General features: G+C 35.4%; 1 protein-coding gene across 1 annotated transcript in view; it reads left to right on the forward strand.

The window, feature by feature from the left end:
* The window catches only part of AGTPBP1 (ATP/GTP binding protein 1), a 188,776-nt gene that overhangs the window by 124,257 nt on the left and 46,180 nt on the right, over positions 1 to 18,339 (forward strand). The window contains exons 15-17 of the mRNA XM_010840172.1: positions 29 to 112; positions 2,812 to 2,898; positions 2,983 to 3,131. Coding sequence (XP_010838474.1) covers positions 29 to 112; positions 2,812 to 2,898; positions 2,983 to 3,131 — 320 coding nt within the window. The remainder of the gene's footprint in view (positions 1 to 28; positions 113 to 2,811; positions 2,899 to 2,982; positions 3,132 to 18,339) is intronic.

Consider the following 18,339-nt stretch of genomic DNA (forward strand, 5'->3'; position numbering starts at 1 on the left):
TTTTGGTCAAACTTCTTTATGATTTCAGAACAAAAATTGCCCAAGATATTGAGAGGCTAATACATCAGAGTGATATCATAGATCGAGTGGTATATGACTTAGATAACCCAAAGTAAGTCTCATTTTTATGTTTTAGTTTTGTTGGTTTTATTCTTATCTTAAAATTTCGGTGTTCTTTTAAACACAAAGAAATATAGTTAACTTCCACCTAGTTAAGCCTCACTCTGTTTTTATGTTTTACCAGAGATGTAATGGTAATGTAAATCATGTTTATTTGGTTAAATTGAGTATGCTACAAATTTAGTTTTTCTTATGTGGGCTTTTAATAGGTTTAATAAGGGAAACATCACATCTGATGCTTTGTTTTTAAAAGCTGAAACTACCTCCACTTAAGATAATGGAGATTTCATATGAATGCTGCAGTTTTGTCCTGTAATACTGAGCCTTCGTTTCCTTAGGACAACAAATTACCATCCCCTTTAGAAGGAAAATATGCTTGCTGATTTTCCACAGTCCCCACTTCTCACTTTCGTCTCTTACTGTTTACAGTCTGCTTCAATCGTTTCATGTTACTTGCCTGACTTTTGAAGCCATTTGTTTGTGATCCCTGGTGGCTCAATGGGTAAAGAATCTACCTGCAGTGCAGGAGACTGTCGGCAGCACAGGAGCCTGGGTTTCGATTCCTGAGTCTGGAAGATCCCCTGGAGAAGGAAATGGCAAGCCACTCCAGTATTTTTGCCTGGAAAATCCCATGGACAGAGGAGCCTGGTGGGCTACATACAGTTCATGGGATTTTAAGAGTCCGACATGACTTGGTGACTAAACCATAACAATGTTTTAGTGTAATTTCCAGTTTAGGGTTATCACCGGTGCCATTGCGTTTAATGATTTTGTTGTTGTTGTTGTTCAGTCAGTCACATCTGATTCTTTACAACCCAATGGACTGCCTCACGCCAGGCTTCCCTGTCCTTCACCATCTCCCAGAGCTTGTTCAAACTCATGTCCATTGAGTCAGTGATGCCATCCAGCCGTCTCATCCTCTGTCGTCCCCTTCTCCTCCTGCCTTCACTGTTTCCCAGCATCAGGGTCTTTTCTAATGAGTCAGCTCTTCACATGAGGTGGCCAAAGTATTGAAGCTTTAGCTTCAACATCAGTCCTTCCAATGAATACTCAGGACTGATCTCCTTTAGGATGGACTGATTGGATCTCCTTGTAGTCCAAGGGACTCTAAACAGTCTTCTCCAACACCACAGTTCAAAAGCATCAGTTCTACGGCATTCAGCCTTCATTATGGTCCAACTATCATATCCATGCATGATTAAACTTCTCATTACTGGATACAAATGATTTAATAGTAGTCATATTCATCATTTTTCATTTTCATTTATTTCATTTATATATTTATTATATATAATTCATTAGGTGCCATTGCATTGTCTTCAGTAATGAGAACTTTAATCAGCCCATGAATGGGTTTTCGCTCTCTCTCCTTCAACATTCTAATATTTTGGAGAGATTTTATATTTCATTAGTCTTATTTGGAGGAAATAAAACATTTTAAAAGACTTTTGTTAAGAGAGTCAGAGTAATGTTATGTCAGAGCTAATGACTGAATTTGAAATAACATTCACAAAAATAAAAAACAAATCTATTCATAATTTCTTAGTTATTTCAATGTTTCTAATTCTGTGTTTGGAGAAGGTGATGACACCCCACTCCAGTACTCTTGCCTGGAAAATCCCATGGACGGAGGAGCCTGGTAGGCTGCACTCCATGGGGTTGCTCAGAGTCGGACAGGACTGAGCGACTTCACTTTCATTTTTCACCTTCATGCATTGGAGAAGGAAATGGCAACCCACTCCAGTATTCTTGCCTGGAGAATCCCAGGGATGGGGGAGCCTGGTGGGCTGCCATCTGTGGGGTCGCACAGAGTCGGACACGACTGAAGTGACTTAGCAATTCTGTGTTAGACCAGACAATGTGGAAACACAGAACCTCAAGAACTCTTAAGTATAGGATATTCTTGTTGTTTAGTTGCTCAGTCATGTCTGACTCTGTGTGACCCTATGGACTATAGCCCGCCAGGACCTTCTGTCCATGGAATTCTCCAGACAACAATACTGGAGTAAGTTGCCATTTCCTCCTCCAGGAGATCTTCCAGACCCAGGGAAGTGTCACATGCCAGTGCTATTTCTAACTGAAGTGCCTTTGGACAAAAGCATTGGTCTTCTGGGAGTCTTCATTTTCCCCCATTAGAATGTAAGCTCGAGAAGAGCAAGAATTTGTATTCAGTCAGGGAAATAGATAACTAAAACAGTATCTTGCACCTAGTAGGATATCAATAAGTACTTGCTAAAGTAAGGAATATGTAAAATGAGAATAATACTTCCACCTTTTGGGTACTAATTATATTAGTATAATTAGATAATGAAGCTCTCTAAATTAAAAATTAGTTTTACCTGAGAACTGCATAATTTCTAGAATTATTGGTACTCAATACAAGTCATATGCACTTTAAAAAATAACTGGTCTTTTCCATAAGATTACTAATATTTAGAAATGGCATCTAATGAGACGAAAATTTTTGTGATTAATATTCACTATATAATTGTGGGGGAAATCTCTATTTTGTTCTGTAAATATTAGCCAGAGTTTATAGTTTGCTTGTGTTGATTTTGTTCTTTGGCTTAAAAATAATGAGGAGGGTGAGCGAGCAATAATGGTGCATTTTTAATCTATAGTGTAGTTTTGTTTTTCCTCACTTGTTTAAATGCTGTGTATTTTTTATTCTTACTTTAAATTTTTATTTAGCTATATCATTCCAGAAGAAGCAGATGTGTTGAAATTTAACTCCAAATTTGAATCTGGGAATCTGCGTAAAGTAATTCAAATTAGAAAGTAAGTCATTAAAATTCTTCTCGTTTCATTTGTGTATAGATATTTTCCTAATTTTCATCAAATTTGTTTATTTTCTCTTTTCAGAAATGAATACGACCTTATTCTGAACTCAGACATAAATAGCAATCATTATCATCAGTGGTTTTACTTTGAAGTCAGTGGAATGCGACCAAGTATTGCTTATAGGTTCAACATCATTAACTGTGAAAAGTCCAACAGTCAGTTTAATTATGGTAAGACAACATTTCATCCAAATTGAATACAACTAAAGATTTATTACATGTGCTACTTAAAATAAAGTTTTTAATGAAGTCTGTTCATCCAGAAGAGAATTACATAAAACAATCTCTTTTTTAACTTTTTTATTTTGAATAGAGTCATAAAAAGTTAAAAGTTGTAGAAGTTGCAGAAAAGTTCTCTTCACCAGATTTCCTCTAATGGTTACATCCTACGTAGCTGTACTAGAATGTCAAAACCAGGGTTTGAAGTTGGCACAGTGTGGGTGCATAATTCTGTGCCTTTTTATTTGTAGATTCTTATTATTGTCACCACAACTAGGATAGAGAATTCTTTCAGTACCACCAAGCCTGTGCTACTCCTTTAGAGTTCACCATTCAGTTGTAGTTTTCTGTAAATTTTAAAATCTAATTGAAGAAGTTTCCTTTTATTACTGGTTTACTGAGAGTTTTTGTTATAAATGGGTATTAAATTTTGACACATGCTTTTTTTCATCAAATGATATGATCATGTGATTTTTCTTCTTTAGCCTGTTAAGATGGCATGTTATATTAATTCATTTTCGAATACTGAACCAGCCTTTTTTATCTGTGAATGAGTTAAATATGTGAATTATAGTCATCATATATAATTGCTAATGTTTTATTAAGAATTTTAAAATTTCTATTCAAGAGGTATATTGAGATATATATATATATATACACACACACACATATACACACACACACACACACACACACACACACACATATATATATATATATGTTTTTTTATATCATATCTGATTTTGGCATATCATGGTAACAATTACAATTACTTCTAAAACTAGTTGAGTAATACTCCCTCCTCTTATTTTCTGAAAGAGCTTGTGCATATTTGGTGTTAATTCTTAAATGCTTCGTAGAATTCTCCAGAGAAATCATCTGGGCCAGGAGACTTCTTATTTGGTACTCTTTTAAATTAGAGATTAAATTTCTTCTTTAGTAGTTTTTAGGAATATTCAGATTATCTATTTCACCTTGGGTGAGTTATAGTAGTTTGTTCTTTATAGGAATTGATCAGTTTCTTATAAATTTTCAAATGTGTATGTAAAGTTGTTCATAGTATTTTCTTACTGTCTTTTTAATATCTTCAGGGTCTCTAGTGATATCCTGTATTTAATTCCTGACAATAGTAACTTGTGTCTTGTCTTTATTTTTCTTGGTCAGTTTTGTTGATATTTTAAAGAACCAGCTTTTTGTTTCACTGTTTTTCTCTAGTGTTTTTCTCATGAGGCAGTTTTTAAAAACCCTAGGGTTGTACCAGCAAAAAAGCTATATTTATAGCCTCATTTAAGGCTTTGTACTTATTAGTACTTTAATAGATGTCAAACTTGGGGTTATTTGCCAAGGCATCAGGTTTTTATAGTCAGGTATTATTTAAGTGGAAGATTATTTAATTGTATAAACTTAATATCAGTAATTGAAAATTAAGACATCAAGTTTTTTATTTGATGATAATTTTGTGTTAAGAAAAATTTTTTTCTGGTGTATAAAGATTGAAGAGCTTTAACAGCTAAGGTCAGAGAAGGCAATGGCACCCCACTCCAGTACTCTTGCCTGGAAAATCCCATGGAAGGAGGAGCCTGGTAGGCTGCAGTCCATGGGGTCGCTAAGAGTCAGACATGACTGAGCGACCTCACTTTCACTTTTCACTTTCATGCATTGGAGAAGGAAATGGCAACCCACTCCAGTGTTCTTGCCTGGAGAATCCCAGGGACGGGGAAGCCTGGTGGGCTGCCGTCTATGGGGTCACACAGAGTCGGATGCGACTGAAGTGACTTAGCAGCAGCAACAGCTAAGGTATGACATGCTATATTATCTGTTTCAGATAATTGTTCTAAAATGTTAAAAGCATGAATATGATGATACTCTATATAAGGGGACATTTATGAAAATTGAAGCTTTCAAGATTTGATTCTTCCCAATTGTCATTATTTATATGGAAAACAGAAAATTGTATACTCCAGATAATTATTTCACATACATAGGATAAAGCTTTAATCAGATTCACTATTTAATGTAATAATTCTGGGAAGATAAGGCTTATAATATCTGATTTAGTTATAAACATTTTTAAAGTTTTAAAAATGTTTTAAGTAATCTAATTTAAAATGATGTATTCTTATAAAAATATATTTTGACTGAGGATTCAGTGGTTATATTGACTTACATGAATAGTGATATGAATATTCTTGATAAAATCTTGTTTTATTTTTTGACTTTTGGGTATGACTGCTAATCATTGAATGTCCTATTTTTTAGAAACATTTGTTGACCTTAAACTTTCATATAACTTTAAAAATTACTTTAATTGAAAAATCATTCAAAATAATACCAAAATAAGTAAAAGATCTTATGTTTTCCCTATTTAACTTATAAATATTCAATATAATGCTAACATAATATTTTACAGGAGTGAAGGACAATTATGAGTAAAATATAAAGGCATATTTATTCCAGAAATGATAGAGAATATTCAAATACTAGTGCTATAGGTAGATGGTACCTTTACTATTTATTTATTGACTTTTATAAAATAATACACTAAGCTTTATTAAAATACTTTAATTTTTATAATTAAAAGCACATATTTTGGAGTAATATTTCTCTATTAAAAAAACTGTATTTCTGTGATAATTTCTTCCTTTAGTGTCATTTTAAATTTAAAATGAATAAAATTCTGTAACTAAAACCAAGTCAAAACATTGAGACAGATGGCTGCTTTAATTTTTAAGTTTCCCCTCCTTTTCACCCTAGGCCCTTTGGGTATTCTTGTTCGTATTACTATTAATATATTATACATTCCAAACTCACTTTGTATAAAATCTGGAAAACAGAACGTTGGTAAGAAGAAAATTAAAACCATCAACAATACATCATCCAAAGAAATTTATTTTAATGTTTGTTGTTTCTTTCCAGCTTTTTTTTATAATGCATTATGTGATCTTTCCGTACATATAGTTATGTGTTTTTTAAAAAAATGCTCATAACACACACAGTTTCATAACCTGCATCTTAACTGAAGATTATATCATCATTATTTTTCTGGTCATTAAACAAATATCCCTCTGAAGCATAGTTTAATGGATATCTTGTCAAAGTTCTGTAACATTTATCCAACTGTTCGTTAGACTTCTAAGTCATTTTTATTTTGATTCTAGTTTTATTGAGGTTAATTGACCTACAGCACTGTATAAGTTTAAACTGTACAGCATATGATTTGACTTATAAAATGATTACAAAGTTTAGTGACCCTATTGCACCTTAGGTTGTATCTAATTATTTTATACTTTAACTTCTACTGAGATGAACATTATTGTATTATACTAAATATCTGTGTGTATAGTAATTTACTTACATATTCACAGAAGTGGAATTTATTTATCTGTCTTCCAGCTGTAAGTGTTTTTTTGTTTTTTTGTTTGTTTTTGTTTTTTGGATTATGAAACCATGGATCATATGGGATTTACTATTCCAAATAAGGGAATTTGGTAAAGTAAATAAACTTTAGAGAAGATTCTCTAAGAAGGAAATAGAAGATAAAATCCACTGTTTAGCATTTTGTTATCCATCCTTAATCTTACTATTCACATAATTTTAAAATTAAATTTTACCCTTTTATACATTTGAGTTCAAAATATGAAAACTCATTATATGTTATGTTTTTAAATTACACAATATGTGGTAATAACATTTCCCCATGCCATGAAATGCCAGTACCAAAATCAGATTGATTGTATTCTTTGCAGCCAAAAATGGAGAAGCTCTATATGGTCAGCAAAAACAAGACCTGGAGCTGACTGTGGCTCAGATCGTGAGCTCCTTATTGCAAAATCCAGCTTTAAATTGAAGAAAGTAGGGAAAACCACTAGAATCCCTTATAGTTATACAGTGGAGGTGGCAAACAGATTCAAGGGATTAGATCTGATAGACAGAGTGCCTGAATAACTAGGAATGGAGTTCATAACACTGTACAGAAGGCAGTGACCAAAACCATCCCCCACTCCCCAAAATGCAAGAAGGCAAAGTGGTTGTCTGAGGAGGCCTTGTAGCTGGGAAAAGAGAAGAAGCAAAAGGCAAAGGAGAAAGGGAAAGATATGCCCAACTGAACGCAGAATTCAGAGAATATCAAGAAAAGATAAGAAAGCCTTCTTAAATGAACAGTGCAGTGAAATAGAGGAAAACAGTAGAATGGGAATGGCTAGAGGTCTCTTCAAGAAAATTTGAGATATCAAGGAAACACTTAATGCAAGGATGGGCATGATAAGGGACAGAAGAGTTAAAAGGACCTAACAGAAGCAGAAGAGATTTAAGAATCGGTGGCAAGAATACAGAGAACTGTAAAGGAAAGGTCATAATGACTTGGAAAACCATGATGGTGTGGTCACTCATATAGAGCCAGACATCCTGGAGTGTGAAGTCATGTTGGCCTTAGGAAGCATTACTATGAACAAAGCTAGTGGAGGTGATGGAATTCCAGTTGAGCTATTTCAAATCCAGAAGATGATGGTGTGAAAGTGCTGCACTCAATATGTCAGCAAATTTGGAAAACTCAGCAGTGGCCACAGGACTGGAAAAGGTCAGTTTTCTTTCCAATCCCAAAGAAGGGCAATGCCAGAGAATGTTTAAACTACCACACAATTGCACTCATTTCACGTGCTAGCAAGGTTATGCTCAAATTCCTTCAAGCTAGGCCAGAGCAGTGTGTGAAGCGAGAACTACCAAAGGTACAAGCTGGGTTTCAAGGAGGCAGAGGAACCAGAGGTCAATTTGCCAACATTTGTTGGGATTGTGGAGAAAACAAGGGAGTTCCAGAAAAATACCTACTTCTGCTTCACTGACTATGCTAAAGCTTTTGACTTCGTGGATCACAACAAACTGGAAAATTCTTACAAAGATGGGAGTACCAGACCACTTTACCTGTCTCCTGAGAAACCTGTATATGGGTCAAGAAGCAACAGTTAGAACTGGACATGGAACAACGGATTGGTTCTAAATTGGGAAAGGATTACATCAAGGCTGTATATTTTCATTAACTTCCATGCAGAGTACATCATGTAAAATGTCAGGCTGGATGAATCACAAGCTGCAATCAAGATTGCTGGGAAAAATAACAAATACGATACCACTCTAATGGTGAAAAGTGAAGAGGAACTAAGGAGCCTCTTGATGAGGGTGAAAGAGCAGAGTGAAAAGCTGGCTTGAAACTCAACATTAAAAAGCTAAGATCATGGCGATTGGTCCCATCACTTCCTGGAAAATAGAAGGGAAAAAGTGGAAGCAGTGACACAGCTCTCATCAACTTCTGGCCCTCATCATACTCTAGCATTTGTTTGGGAACTTTTGTTGCTCTAGCATCACTAGATTTTAATTGTTCTGATTTTTCAGTCTTGTGCACCATCCTTGTTGCTCTCATATCACTTTGATTTTTAAGTTATTTTGACTTCGTAAAATAGTTTAACATTCTGTAGTCTTTTTCAAAAATGATTTAACAGTTTTTTCTAACTTTATTTTTCCTGAATAATTTTTTCTCAGTATTATTCTGAATAATTTTATCAGACACCCCCAAATTTCCATTGCATAAACTTATACAATAATGTGGAAGAAACTGGATTTCTTATATTAAATCTTGCCACTTAAGAACATGGTGTATATATTTGTTTTCTCAAGTTTTTATTCCCTCACCTAAATTTTTTAGTTTTCTTCTTGTAAGTTTTATACCCTTCTTTTTACCTTTATTCTTAAGTATTTTATGTATTTTTTTCCCCCTGTTCTGAAAGAGTATTTTCAAGTTTGTCATTATTTAGAATTAAGGAAGCTGATGGGCTTCCCTGGTAGCTCAGCTGGTAAAGACCCTGCCTACGATGAGACTCTGGTTCAATTCTTGGGTTGGGAAGATCCCTTGGAGAAAGAGATAGGCTACCCACTCTCATTTTCTTGGGCTTCCCTGGTAGCTCAGACAGGAAGCTGAGGAATTTTATGTTTCCTTGAAAATCAAACTCCTTACCTAACTTTCTTATTAGCTCTCAGTGTTTCTCAGATGATGCTTTGAATTTTTTGGGTAGTTCCTTAGAATTTATTCTTATCCCTAATTATGTAATTGTTTCATTGCTTTTGGCTAGATCATTGAGATTGTTTAAAGGAAGACTTTGGGCATGTTTTATTTTGACTTTAATATAAATGCTACTAGTATTTCTCTTATGTATGTTCGCTCTTGTTTTGAGATACATATTCTTTCTAAAGAATTTTTATTTTTACTGATTTTTAAAAAATCAGAATTATTTTCTTTCACTCTTTGCATTTATAGGAATGACCATATAATGTATAACCTATTGATGTGCTATATTAATTTTGCATCCTGCAACTTTCCTGAATTCATTGAAGAACTCTAGTAGTATTTTTAGTGGCATCTTTAAGATTTTCTCCGTATAGTGTCATGTCATCTACAAACAATGAGTTTTACTTCCTCTTTTCCATTTCAAATTCCTTTTATTTTTGTTATTTGACAGTTGTGCCTAGGATTTCTGATACTGTGTTGAATAAAAAGTGAGGAGAGCGGGTGTCCTTGTTTTGTTCCTTACCTCAGAGAAAATGCTTTCAGCTTTTTGTCATAGAATATGGTGTTAGGTGTAGGCTAATAATATATGGCCTTTATTATGTTGAGGTATGTTCCATCTATACCCCCTTCTGGGAAGATTTTATCATAAATGGATGTTGAATTTGATGAAAAGCTTCTTCTGCAACTACTGAGATAATCATATGGTTTTTATTCTTCAGTTTGTTGTTATGATGTATCACACTGATTGATTTGTGGATATTGAACCATCCTTGTGCTAAATCCCTGGGCTAAATCCCAGTGGATTATGGTGTATGATCATTTTAACATATGGTTGGATTTAGTTTGCTAATATTTTGTTGAGGATTTTTGCATCTATGTTCGTCAGTGATAATAGCTTGTAATTTTCTTTTTGTGTGATCTCTTTGTCTTATTTTTCATGTCAGAGGGATGTTATCTTCATAAATGAGTTCAGTTGTAGTCCTTCCTCAGCAATTTTTGGAATAGTTTGAGAAGGGTAGATCTTAACTCTTCTTTACATGTTTGGCAGAATTCACTGGTGAAGTCGTGTGGTCCAGGACTCTTGCTTGTTTGGAGTTTTAAAATTATTGATTCAGTTTCATCATGGGTCTTGCTTATTTATGTCTTCTATTTCTTCCTGGTTCAGTCATGGGAAATTGTACGTTTCTAGGAGTTTGTCCGTTTGTGGAAGTTTGTCCATTTCTTCCAGCTTGTCTATTTTATTGGCATACAACTGTTCATAGTAATCATCTTTTTTATTTCTGTGGAATTGGCTGTAACTTCTCCCCTTTTTTTTTCCTCACTTATTCATTTGGGCCTTCTTTTTTTTCTTGATGAGTCTGCATAATGGTTAATCAATTTTATCATTTCAAAGAACTGGCTTTTAGTTTCATTGATCTTTTCTATATTTTTAGCCTCTATTTTCTTCTTTTTTGATTTTGTAATTTCTTTTCTTCTACTAACTTTGGGTTTTGTTTGTTCTTTTTCCTTTAGATGTAAGGTTGGGTTATTTTTCTTTAAGTTTAAAGTTAGATTGTTTGAGATATTTTTCTTGTTCCTGAGGTAAATATATTAATTTAAAATTCTTAGAACTGCTTTTGCTGTATCAGTTAGACATCGGATCTATTTTGTTTTTCTTTTCATTTGTCTTTGTTTTTCTTTGTTTGTTTGTATCTTTAGCGAATCATTGGTTATTTAGGAGTATATTGTTTAGTTTCCATTTCTTTGTGCTTTTTGTAGGTTTTTTTTTTTTTTGGTAGTCTCATAGCATTGTGGTCATGAAAAAAGTTTGATATGCTTTCAGTTTTCTTAAATTTACTAAGGCCTGCTTTGTGGCCTAGCATGAGATCTATCCTAGAGAATGTTCCAGCTGCACTTGAAAAGAATGTGTTATCTGCTGCTTTTGGATGGAGTGTTTATATATATCTATTATGTTCATCTGGTTTAATGTGTAATTTAAGCCCAGTGTTTCCTTATTTATTTTTTGTCTGGATGATCTTTCCATTGATATCTGTTAATATTTACCCTGTGTGTTTAGCTGCTCCTAAGTTGTGTGCATACGTGTTTGTAATTGTTATATTTTCTTCTAGGATTGATCCCTTGATCATTATGTAATGTTCTTCTTTGTCTTTTTTGGCACTGTCTTTGTTTAAAATCTATTTTGTCTCATACAAGTATTGCTACACTGCCTTTATTTTGATTTCTATTTGCGTGGAATACCTTTTTCCATTCCCTCACTTTCAGTCTGTGTGTGTCTTTGGATATGAAGTGAGTCTCTTGTAGGCGACATATATTGTTGCCATATAATGGGTCTGTCTTTTGATTGGAGCATTTGTTCTGATTATAGTTAAAGTAATTATTGATATGTATGTACTTATTGCCATTTTGTTAACTGTTTGAGGGTTGTTTTTGTTGGTCTTTTTTGTTTTTTATTTTCTTCTCCTGTGATTTAATGACTATCTGTAGTATTATGTTTGGATTCCTTTCTCTTTTGTGTGTGTATCTATTATAGATTTTGTTTTGTTGTTACCATGAGGCTTATATGTAGCAATTTATATTTATATACATGATTATTTAGATTGGTTATATCTTAATTTAAAATGCATTTTAACAACCCTGTATTTGTACTCTTTTCTTCTCACTGTTACCATTTTTATATCATATTTTGCATCTGTTTTTTTGTATATTCCTTTACTGCTTATTGTGGATATAGGTTGATTTTACTGCTTTTGTTTTTAACCTTTCTATTTGCTCTGTACATGCCTGTGTTACTACCTTTACTTTATGTTTGCCTTTACTGATGAGTTTTTCTAGTAGTTTTCATATTTCTAGTTTTGGCTTTTTCTTTTTCACTTAGAGAAGTCCTTTTAACATTCCTTATAAAACTGGTTGTTGGTGCTGAACTCTTTTAGCTATTTCTTGTCTGTAAAGCTTTTGATCTCTCTATCAAATCTGAATGAGAGCCTTGCCAGATAGAGTATTCTTGATTGTAGGTTTTTCTCTTTCTTCATTTTAAATGTTTCATGCCACTCTCTTCTAGTCTGCAGGGTTTTTGCTGAAAAGTCAGCTGACAGCCTTATGGGAGTTCCCTTTTATGTAACTTGTTGCTTTTTCCTTGCTCCTTGTGTGGTCCTCCTTGGGTTGATTCTTTTTGGGACTTTTTGTGGCTTCTGGACCCGAATATCTATACCCTTCCCCTATTAGGGTGGTTTTCAGCTATTATTTCTTCAAATATGTTATTTGCCCCTTTCTGTCTTTTCCTTTTTATATCCCTGTAATGTCTGTGCTTGATGTTGCCCCAGAGGTCTCAAATGGTCCTTATTTCTTTTTATTCTTTTCTGTTCAGCTTCAGTGATTTCCACTACTCTGTCTTCCAGTTTGCTGATTTACTCTTCTGTATCATTTAGTCTGCTGTTGATTCCTTATATTATAATTTTTATTTATTGTATTCTTCATTTTTGTTTGGTTGTTATTTATATTTTCAAGCTCTTTGTTAAAAACTTTTGTAATTTCTTATTCTGTGCATCTCTTCTCCTCCTGAGTTCTTTCATCATTGTTATGATCATTACCTTGAACTCTCTTTTGGGTAGATTGCATATATTTATGTCATTTAGTTCTGGGATTTTATCCTATTCCTTCATCTGAAACATGTTCCTCTGTTACCTCATTTGCCTAAGTTTCTGTTTTTATGTATCTGGTATGTTGGTTATGTTTCCTGACCTTGGAAAAGTACCCTTTTGTAGGAGACATTTTGTGTGTCCCAGCAACAAATTTCCCTCTGGTCACTAGAGCTATGTGCTCTAGAGGTGCCTCCTGTGTGGGCTTTTTGAGTCCTTCTGTTGTGGTGGGCTGACCACTGTGGGTGGTATGATAGGTGTAGCTGGCCCCTGGTCTCATTGGTTGCCAGGCCCTGCCTTGTGCAGAGGTTGCTAGCCACTGATTGGTAGGGCTGGATCCTGAAATAGCTGGCTGTGGAACCCCAGGGGTCCTAGGGCTTGTGCCGGCTCACTAGTGGACAGAGTTGGGGTCCAGGAGATCCTGGGGCTGGTACTCACTCAATGGTGGCTGAAGCCAGATGTTGGAGCTGATGTGCGGGGCTGTCTCTGGTCGCCATAGACATGTCTAGGGCAGCTTTTTTGGTTCAGGGGTGCCTAAGGCAGCCTGCCTATTGGTGGGCAGGGTCAGGTGTCCCAGAACTGATGTCTGTAGACTGTTGCGTCCTGGGGCTAATAAGCTAGAGGGAGAATTCCACAATGATACTTGCCAGCACCAGTGTCTTCCTGGTAGAATGAGCACCCCAAAATTGCTGCCCCCAATGTACGTGTCCTTAGAATGAACTCCAGTTGCCTCTTGTATCTCTGGGAGACTTCCCAAGATCAGCAGTTGGGTCTGACCCAGGATCTTTTCAGAGGACTGCTTTTTCCCTGGATCTTGGAACATGTGAGATATTGTGTACATCCGTTAAGAGTACAGTCTGTTTTCCACAGCCCTCCAATCTTCCTGAAGCCCTACTAGCCGTCAAAGCCAGGCATTCTTGAAGCTTGTTTCCTGGTGCAGGATCACTGGGCTAAGGAGCCTGATATGGGGCTCAGCCCCCTTTCTCCTTGGGGAGAACCTCCGCAGTTGTAGTCTCCTGTTTGTGAATTGTTCACTGAGGGGCATGGATCTTAACTATACCATGACTTTGCCCCTCTTACGTATCTTGTCATGCTGTTTCTTTATATCTTTAGTTGTAGAAGATCTTTTCTGGTAGGTTTTGGTCTTTTTCCTCAGTGGTTCTGCAAATAGTTGTGATTTTGGTGTGCTCCTGAGAAGAGATGTGTGAGCTCAGGGTCTTCCAGTTCTGCCATGTTGGGAACTCTCCTGCAAGCGTTTAGGTTTTCAATTTGGTTTTGATTACAACTTAATTCCATACCCTCTCCCCTCCAGATTTTGATACTAATACCTCCTTGTTATTTTCTAGGTGGTTTCTAACTGGGTGTGATTTTGATATCTTTTTTGGCCCAATAATTGCTTAGAAAAGGGTTTGTTACATTTTTAGTTGGTTAAATTATTTTGGTTATGATTTTTGTCATTGCATTCAAGTTTTAATCAGTTTTGTTTGTTGATGTGAAATTTATGATTTGGAGTAATTTTATGGCTTAACATCTGATCAGTGTTAGTGTTCACGGGTTCTTGGAAAATATGTATTCTCTGTTGGCAACATAATTTTAAGATAAATTGTTAAATTTATTGTTATAAACCTGTTTATTCAGTTTTATATATCCTTTTTATTTTTTATATTGTCTGTTTGCTTAGGAAAACTAAACAGTCTTTCACCTCTACTATGCTTCTGTCAGTGTGGTAGTTTAGTCGCTAAGTCATGTCTGACTCTTATGACGCCATGGATTGTAGCCCACTATACTCCTCTGTCTATGGAATTTCCCAGGCAAGAATACTGGAGTGGGTTGCCATTTCCTTCTCCAGGGGATCCTCTTGATCCAAGGATCGAACCCATATCTCCTGCATTGCAGATGAATTCTTTTTACCACAGAGCCACTAGAGAAGCCCCTTTTCTGTCAACTTAAAAAAATATTTGTTTTCTATTTTAATGCTTTATCATTTGGCACATAGACATTTATAACTTTTCTATGTTCTTTTTGTGTTTTGTGTATACCCGTTGGTGGTGCTAGTGGTAAAGAATCTACCTGCCAGTGCAGCAAACTCAGGAGACATGGGTTTGATCCCTGGGTGGGATAGATACCCCGAAAAAGGAAATGGCAACCTACTCAAGTGTTTTTGCCTAGAGAATTCCGTGAACAGAGGAGCCTGGTGGACTGCAGTCTGTGGGGGTTGCAAAGAATGGGATGCGACTGAACACACACAGGCACATTAATAGTGCAAAACAGTCATGTTTATTCTATTCCTTATCTATGGCCTAGAATTATATTTATAATTATATTGGTTTGAATTTGATGCGTCTTTGCTCATTATTTTTGTGAATGGAAGTTGCATTTTGTTGTTTGACTCTTGCCTTTTAATATGTAATTTTGACCTATTTAAGGTTCTTATAATTGATATTTTTTATGTTTTCTATTTTTATTCATTATATTCTTCATGTGTTATTCTTTAAGAGCCTTCACAGTGTAGTATAACACTTCTTTTAGCTGTGGAAAACCAAAATATGTATTTGAAAATAGATTGTGAGGCATATTCTGAACTGGATTTCTCTCAGTCCTGCTCCATCTGCCTTAAGATTAGTAGAGATTCCTTCCAGATTCTGACAGGATGTTAACTGTTGCCAGTCTGCTTTTATTTTGCTATACTTGTAAGTACTTAACGAGGAGCTATAGAAGGAGCTGTTTGGTAGATGTAATTTTTAAATGAACCCTAATACTAGATTTGTTAGATTAATGCAACATACAGCAAATCTTGGTTTGCCTGGTTATCTATAGAGTTAGAAGAAGGAATAGACCAACGTTTAGTAAATTAGAATTCAAAATTTTAAGAAATGATAATTAGATATGTAATTAATTGTCATGAGATTCATATTGAACTCACTTCAGGGATGGTAATGATGGCTGAAAATATTTGCAGTGGAAACGTCTTCAGCTGGAAGAATTTAGTTGATTGCCATGCATGATTGAAGTCAGGAAGTAGTGTTAATTAGGAAATTGTAAGTTTCTTTTTGTTTTTTGTTGAGACATGCTGCTTGGGGGAGTATTTAAATGTTGGGTTCTTCTAGCAGGTATGCCCAGTGGAGGGAGGTCTTGCTCTTTGTCAGTGTCCCTCAAAAAAGGGCAGAATTGGTTTCATTTCATAAGTTGCCTTTTTCTTGGAGAATTTTTAGGTGATTATATTAAATATTTAGTTTTCTTAGTTTTAGTTTTATTGCAATGGGTGATCTTATTTGTGAATTTGTGTTTATGAATTTTTTGTTTGTTTGTTTATGAATTTATATCACAGTATACACTGACAGCCATTGTAATCCGTCACTCTCCCTTCCGCTGACCTTACTCAAAAAGGGTTTGCTCAAATTACCACTAGATGGCAGTCTTGTGTTTTAGTAATTTAGAGAGCTGTACTCACAGGCTCCCTCTTTCTCTCCCTGCCCTTCCTCCCCAGTATCTCCAAAGTATATGAAGATTTTTAACCACTCCCTTATATAAATTGAACATATATGGAACCAGGCAGCAAAAAAGAATTTTGGAGTCAACTCTAGCATTCCCACCTTGCTCATGTTAGTTAATTCCATACTTGGAAGTTGAGCTGAGCTTTCTCTTGACTTTCTGTTCTCTGACTCCCCATACAGGATTAGTCAGTCCCTTTAATAAATATTGCTTGTCATTTTCTCCTTTAGGGCACTCTTCACAATTCTACATTGTTTTTGTATGTGGCTGGTTAATACCTTTCCTCACTGCATACCCTCCCCCCGCACCCCACCCCCGCCCGCCCCCACCGCCCAAATTGTATGTTTCACGAGATCAGGGACAGTACCTCTGTTGCTGGGCTTTGTATTTATAGTAAGGCATTTAGTAGATGTTCAGTAAGTATTTGTTAAATAAATGAGGTAACAGATGAATGAACTATGAAGATCCTATTAGGAACTTAAAATGACCCTCTCGAACATATGTCAAGAAGGCTCTAGTTCAAAGATCATCATTTTCTAAATATTTTATTTTGAAATAGTTTCAAACTTACTGAAAAGTTGTATCCTTTATCTACATGTTGGACTTCAAAAATGATGCCCCATCATTCTAGAACACTTTCAGTGTATTTTATGCATGGCGTTTTTCTATATAACTATGGAAAAGCTGTCAACATCAGGAAATTATCATTGATATTTGAACCCCATCTAATCTTTAGACCCTCATTTAAGTTTTCACCTGTTTTCTCATCAGTGACCTTAATAGCACAAAAATTCAGCTCAAACCACATAGTGTATTTAGTTGTCAAGTCTCTTTAGACTATTTTAGTCAGGAACAGTTTGTGGTCTTTAATGTTCATGACCTTGGCACTTTGGAAAATGAAAGCACTTACTTTGTAGAGTGGTTCTCAGTTTGGAGATGTCTCCTGTTCCTCATGACTTGATTTAAGTCAGGCATCTGTGGTGGGGGCATCACAGTAGTGATGTTGTGTGTTGGTGGTACAGGATTTTGTTTTATTGCTGATAGTAATAATTTAATCACCTGATTAAGTTGTTGTCTGCCAGACTTTTCCACTGTAAAGTCACTTTTTTTCTGTTTGTAATCAGTAAGTATTCTACATGTTGATATCAGTATAGAGTTGTTTCCTGTTTAATCAGTGGGCTGTAGTTTGCTGCTATCAGTATTTTGGTGTTTCAGCTGCCCAGGATTTGGCCGTTGTGATCCCTTCATGCTGGGTTGTGTGTTCTGTTGACATGTCCCTGTCATTCTTTATGGGTGTTCTTGTGTTTTGGCATAAGATGCCCAAGGCTTATCTTGCCTTTCCATGCCCCAGCCTCAGTCAGTTCAGTTCAGTCGCTCAGTCATGTCTGACTCTTTGCGACCCCATGAATCGCAGCATGCCAGGCCTCCCTGTCCATCACCAACTCCCGGAGTTTACTCAAACTCATGTCCATTGAGTCCGTGATGCCATCCAGCCATCTCATCCAAAGCAGTCATTTATTCAAAAAGCCCTGATTTATTTTAGTGGAAAATAATATTTTAAAAATAAGATCTGTGTGCATCGTGTGTACATTGTTACTGGACCTGTCCATGGACGGAGCTGAGGAACATATATTTGTATATACAAACATTTATGTAAAAATTTTCATTGGTAGTAATTTATAGTAGGTATATGTTTATTTTTGTGTGTGCATAGTGTGTACATTATTATTGGACCTGTTCATGAAGGGAGCTAGGGAATATATATTTGTATATACGAGTGTGTATGTAGAAATTTTTATCAGTAGTAATGTATAACATGTATATGTTTATTTCTGTGTGTATGTTGTACACATACACACATATGTGTACACATAGTATCTCCATGAGGTCACACTGATACCTTCAGTTGCAGATTTTATTCTAGTTTTCTTTCCATATTTTCGGTTTCCTTTTCCAAAATGGAGAATTTTGGCTTATA

The sequence above is a fragment of the Bison bison genome, unplaced genomic scaffold (genome assembly GCF_000754665.1).
Source record: "Bison bison bison isolate TAMUID 2011002044 unplaced genomic scaffold, Bison_UMD1.0 scf7180017864141, whole genome shotgun sequence".
Taxonomy (NCBI): Eukaryota; Metazoa; Chordata; class Mammalia; order Artiodactyla; family Bovidae; genus Bison; species Bison bison.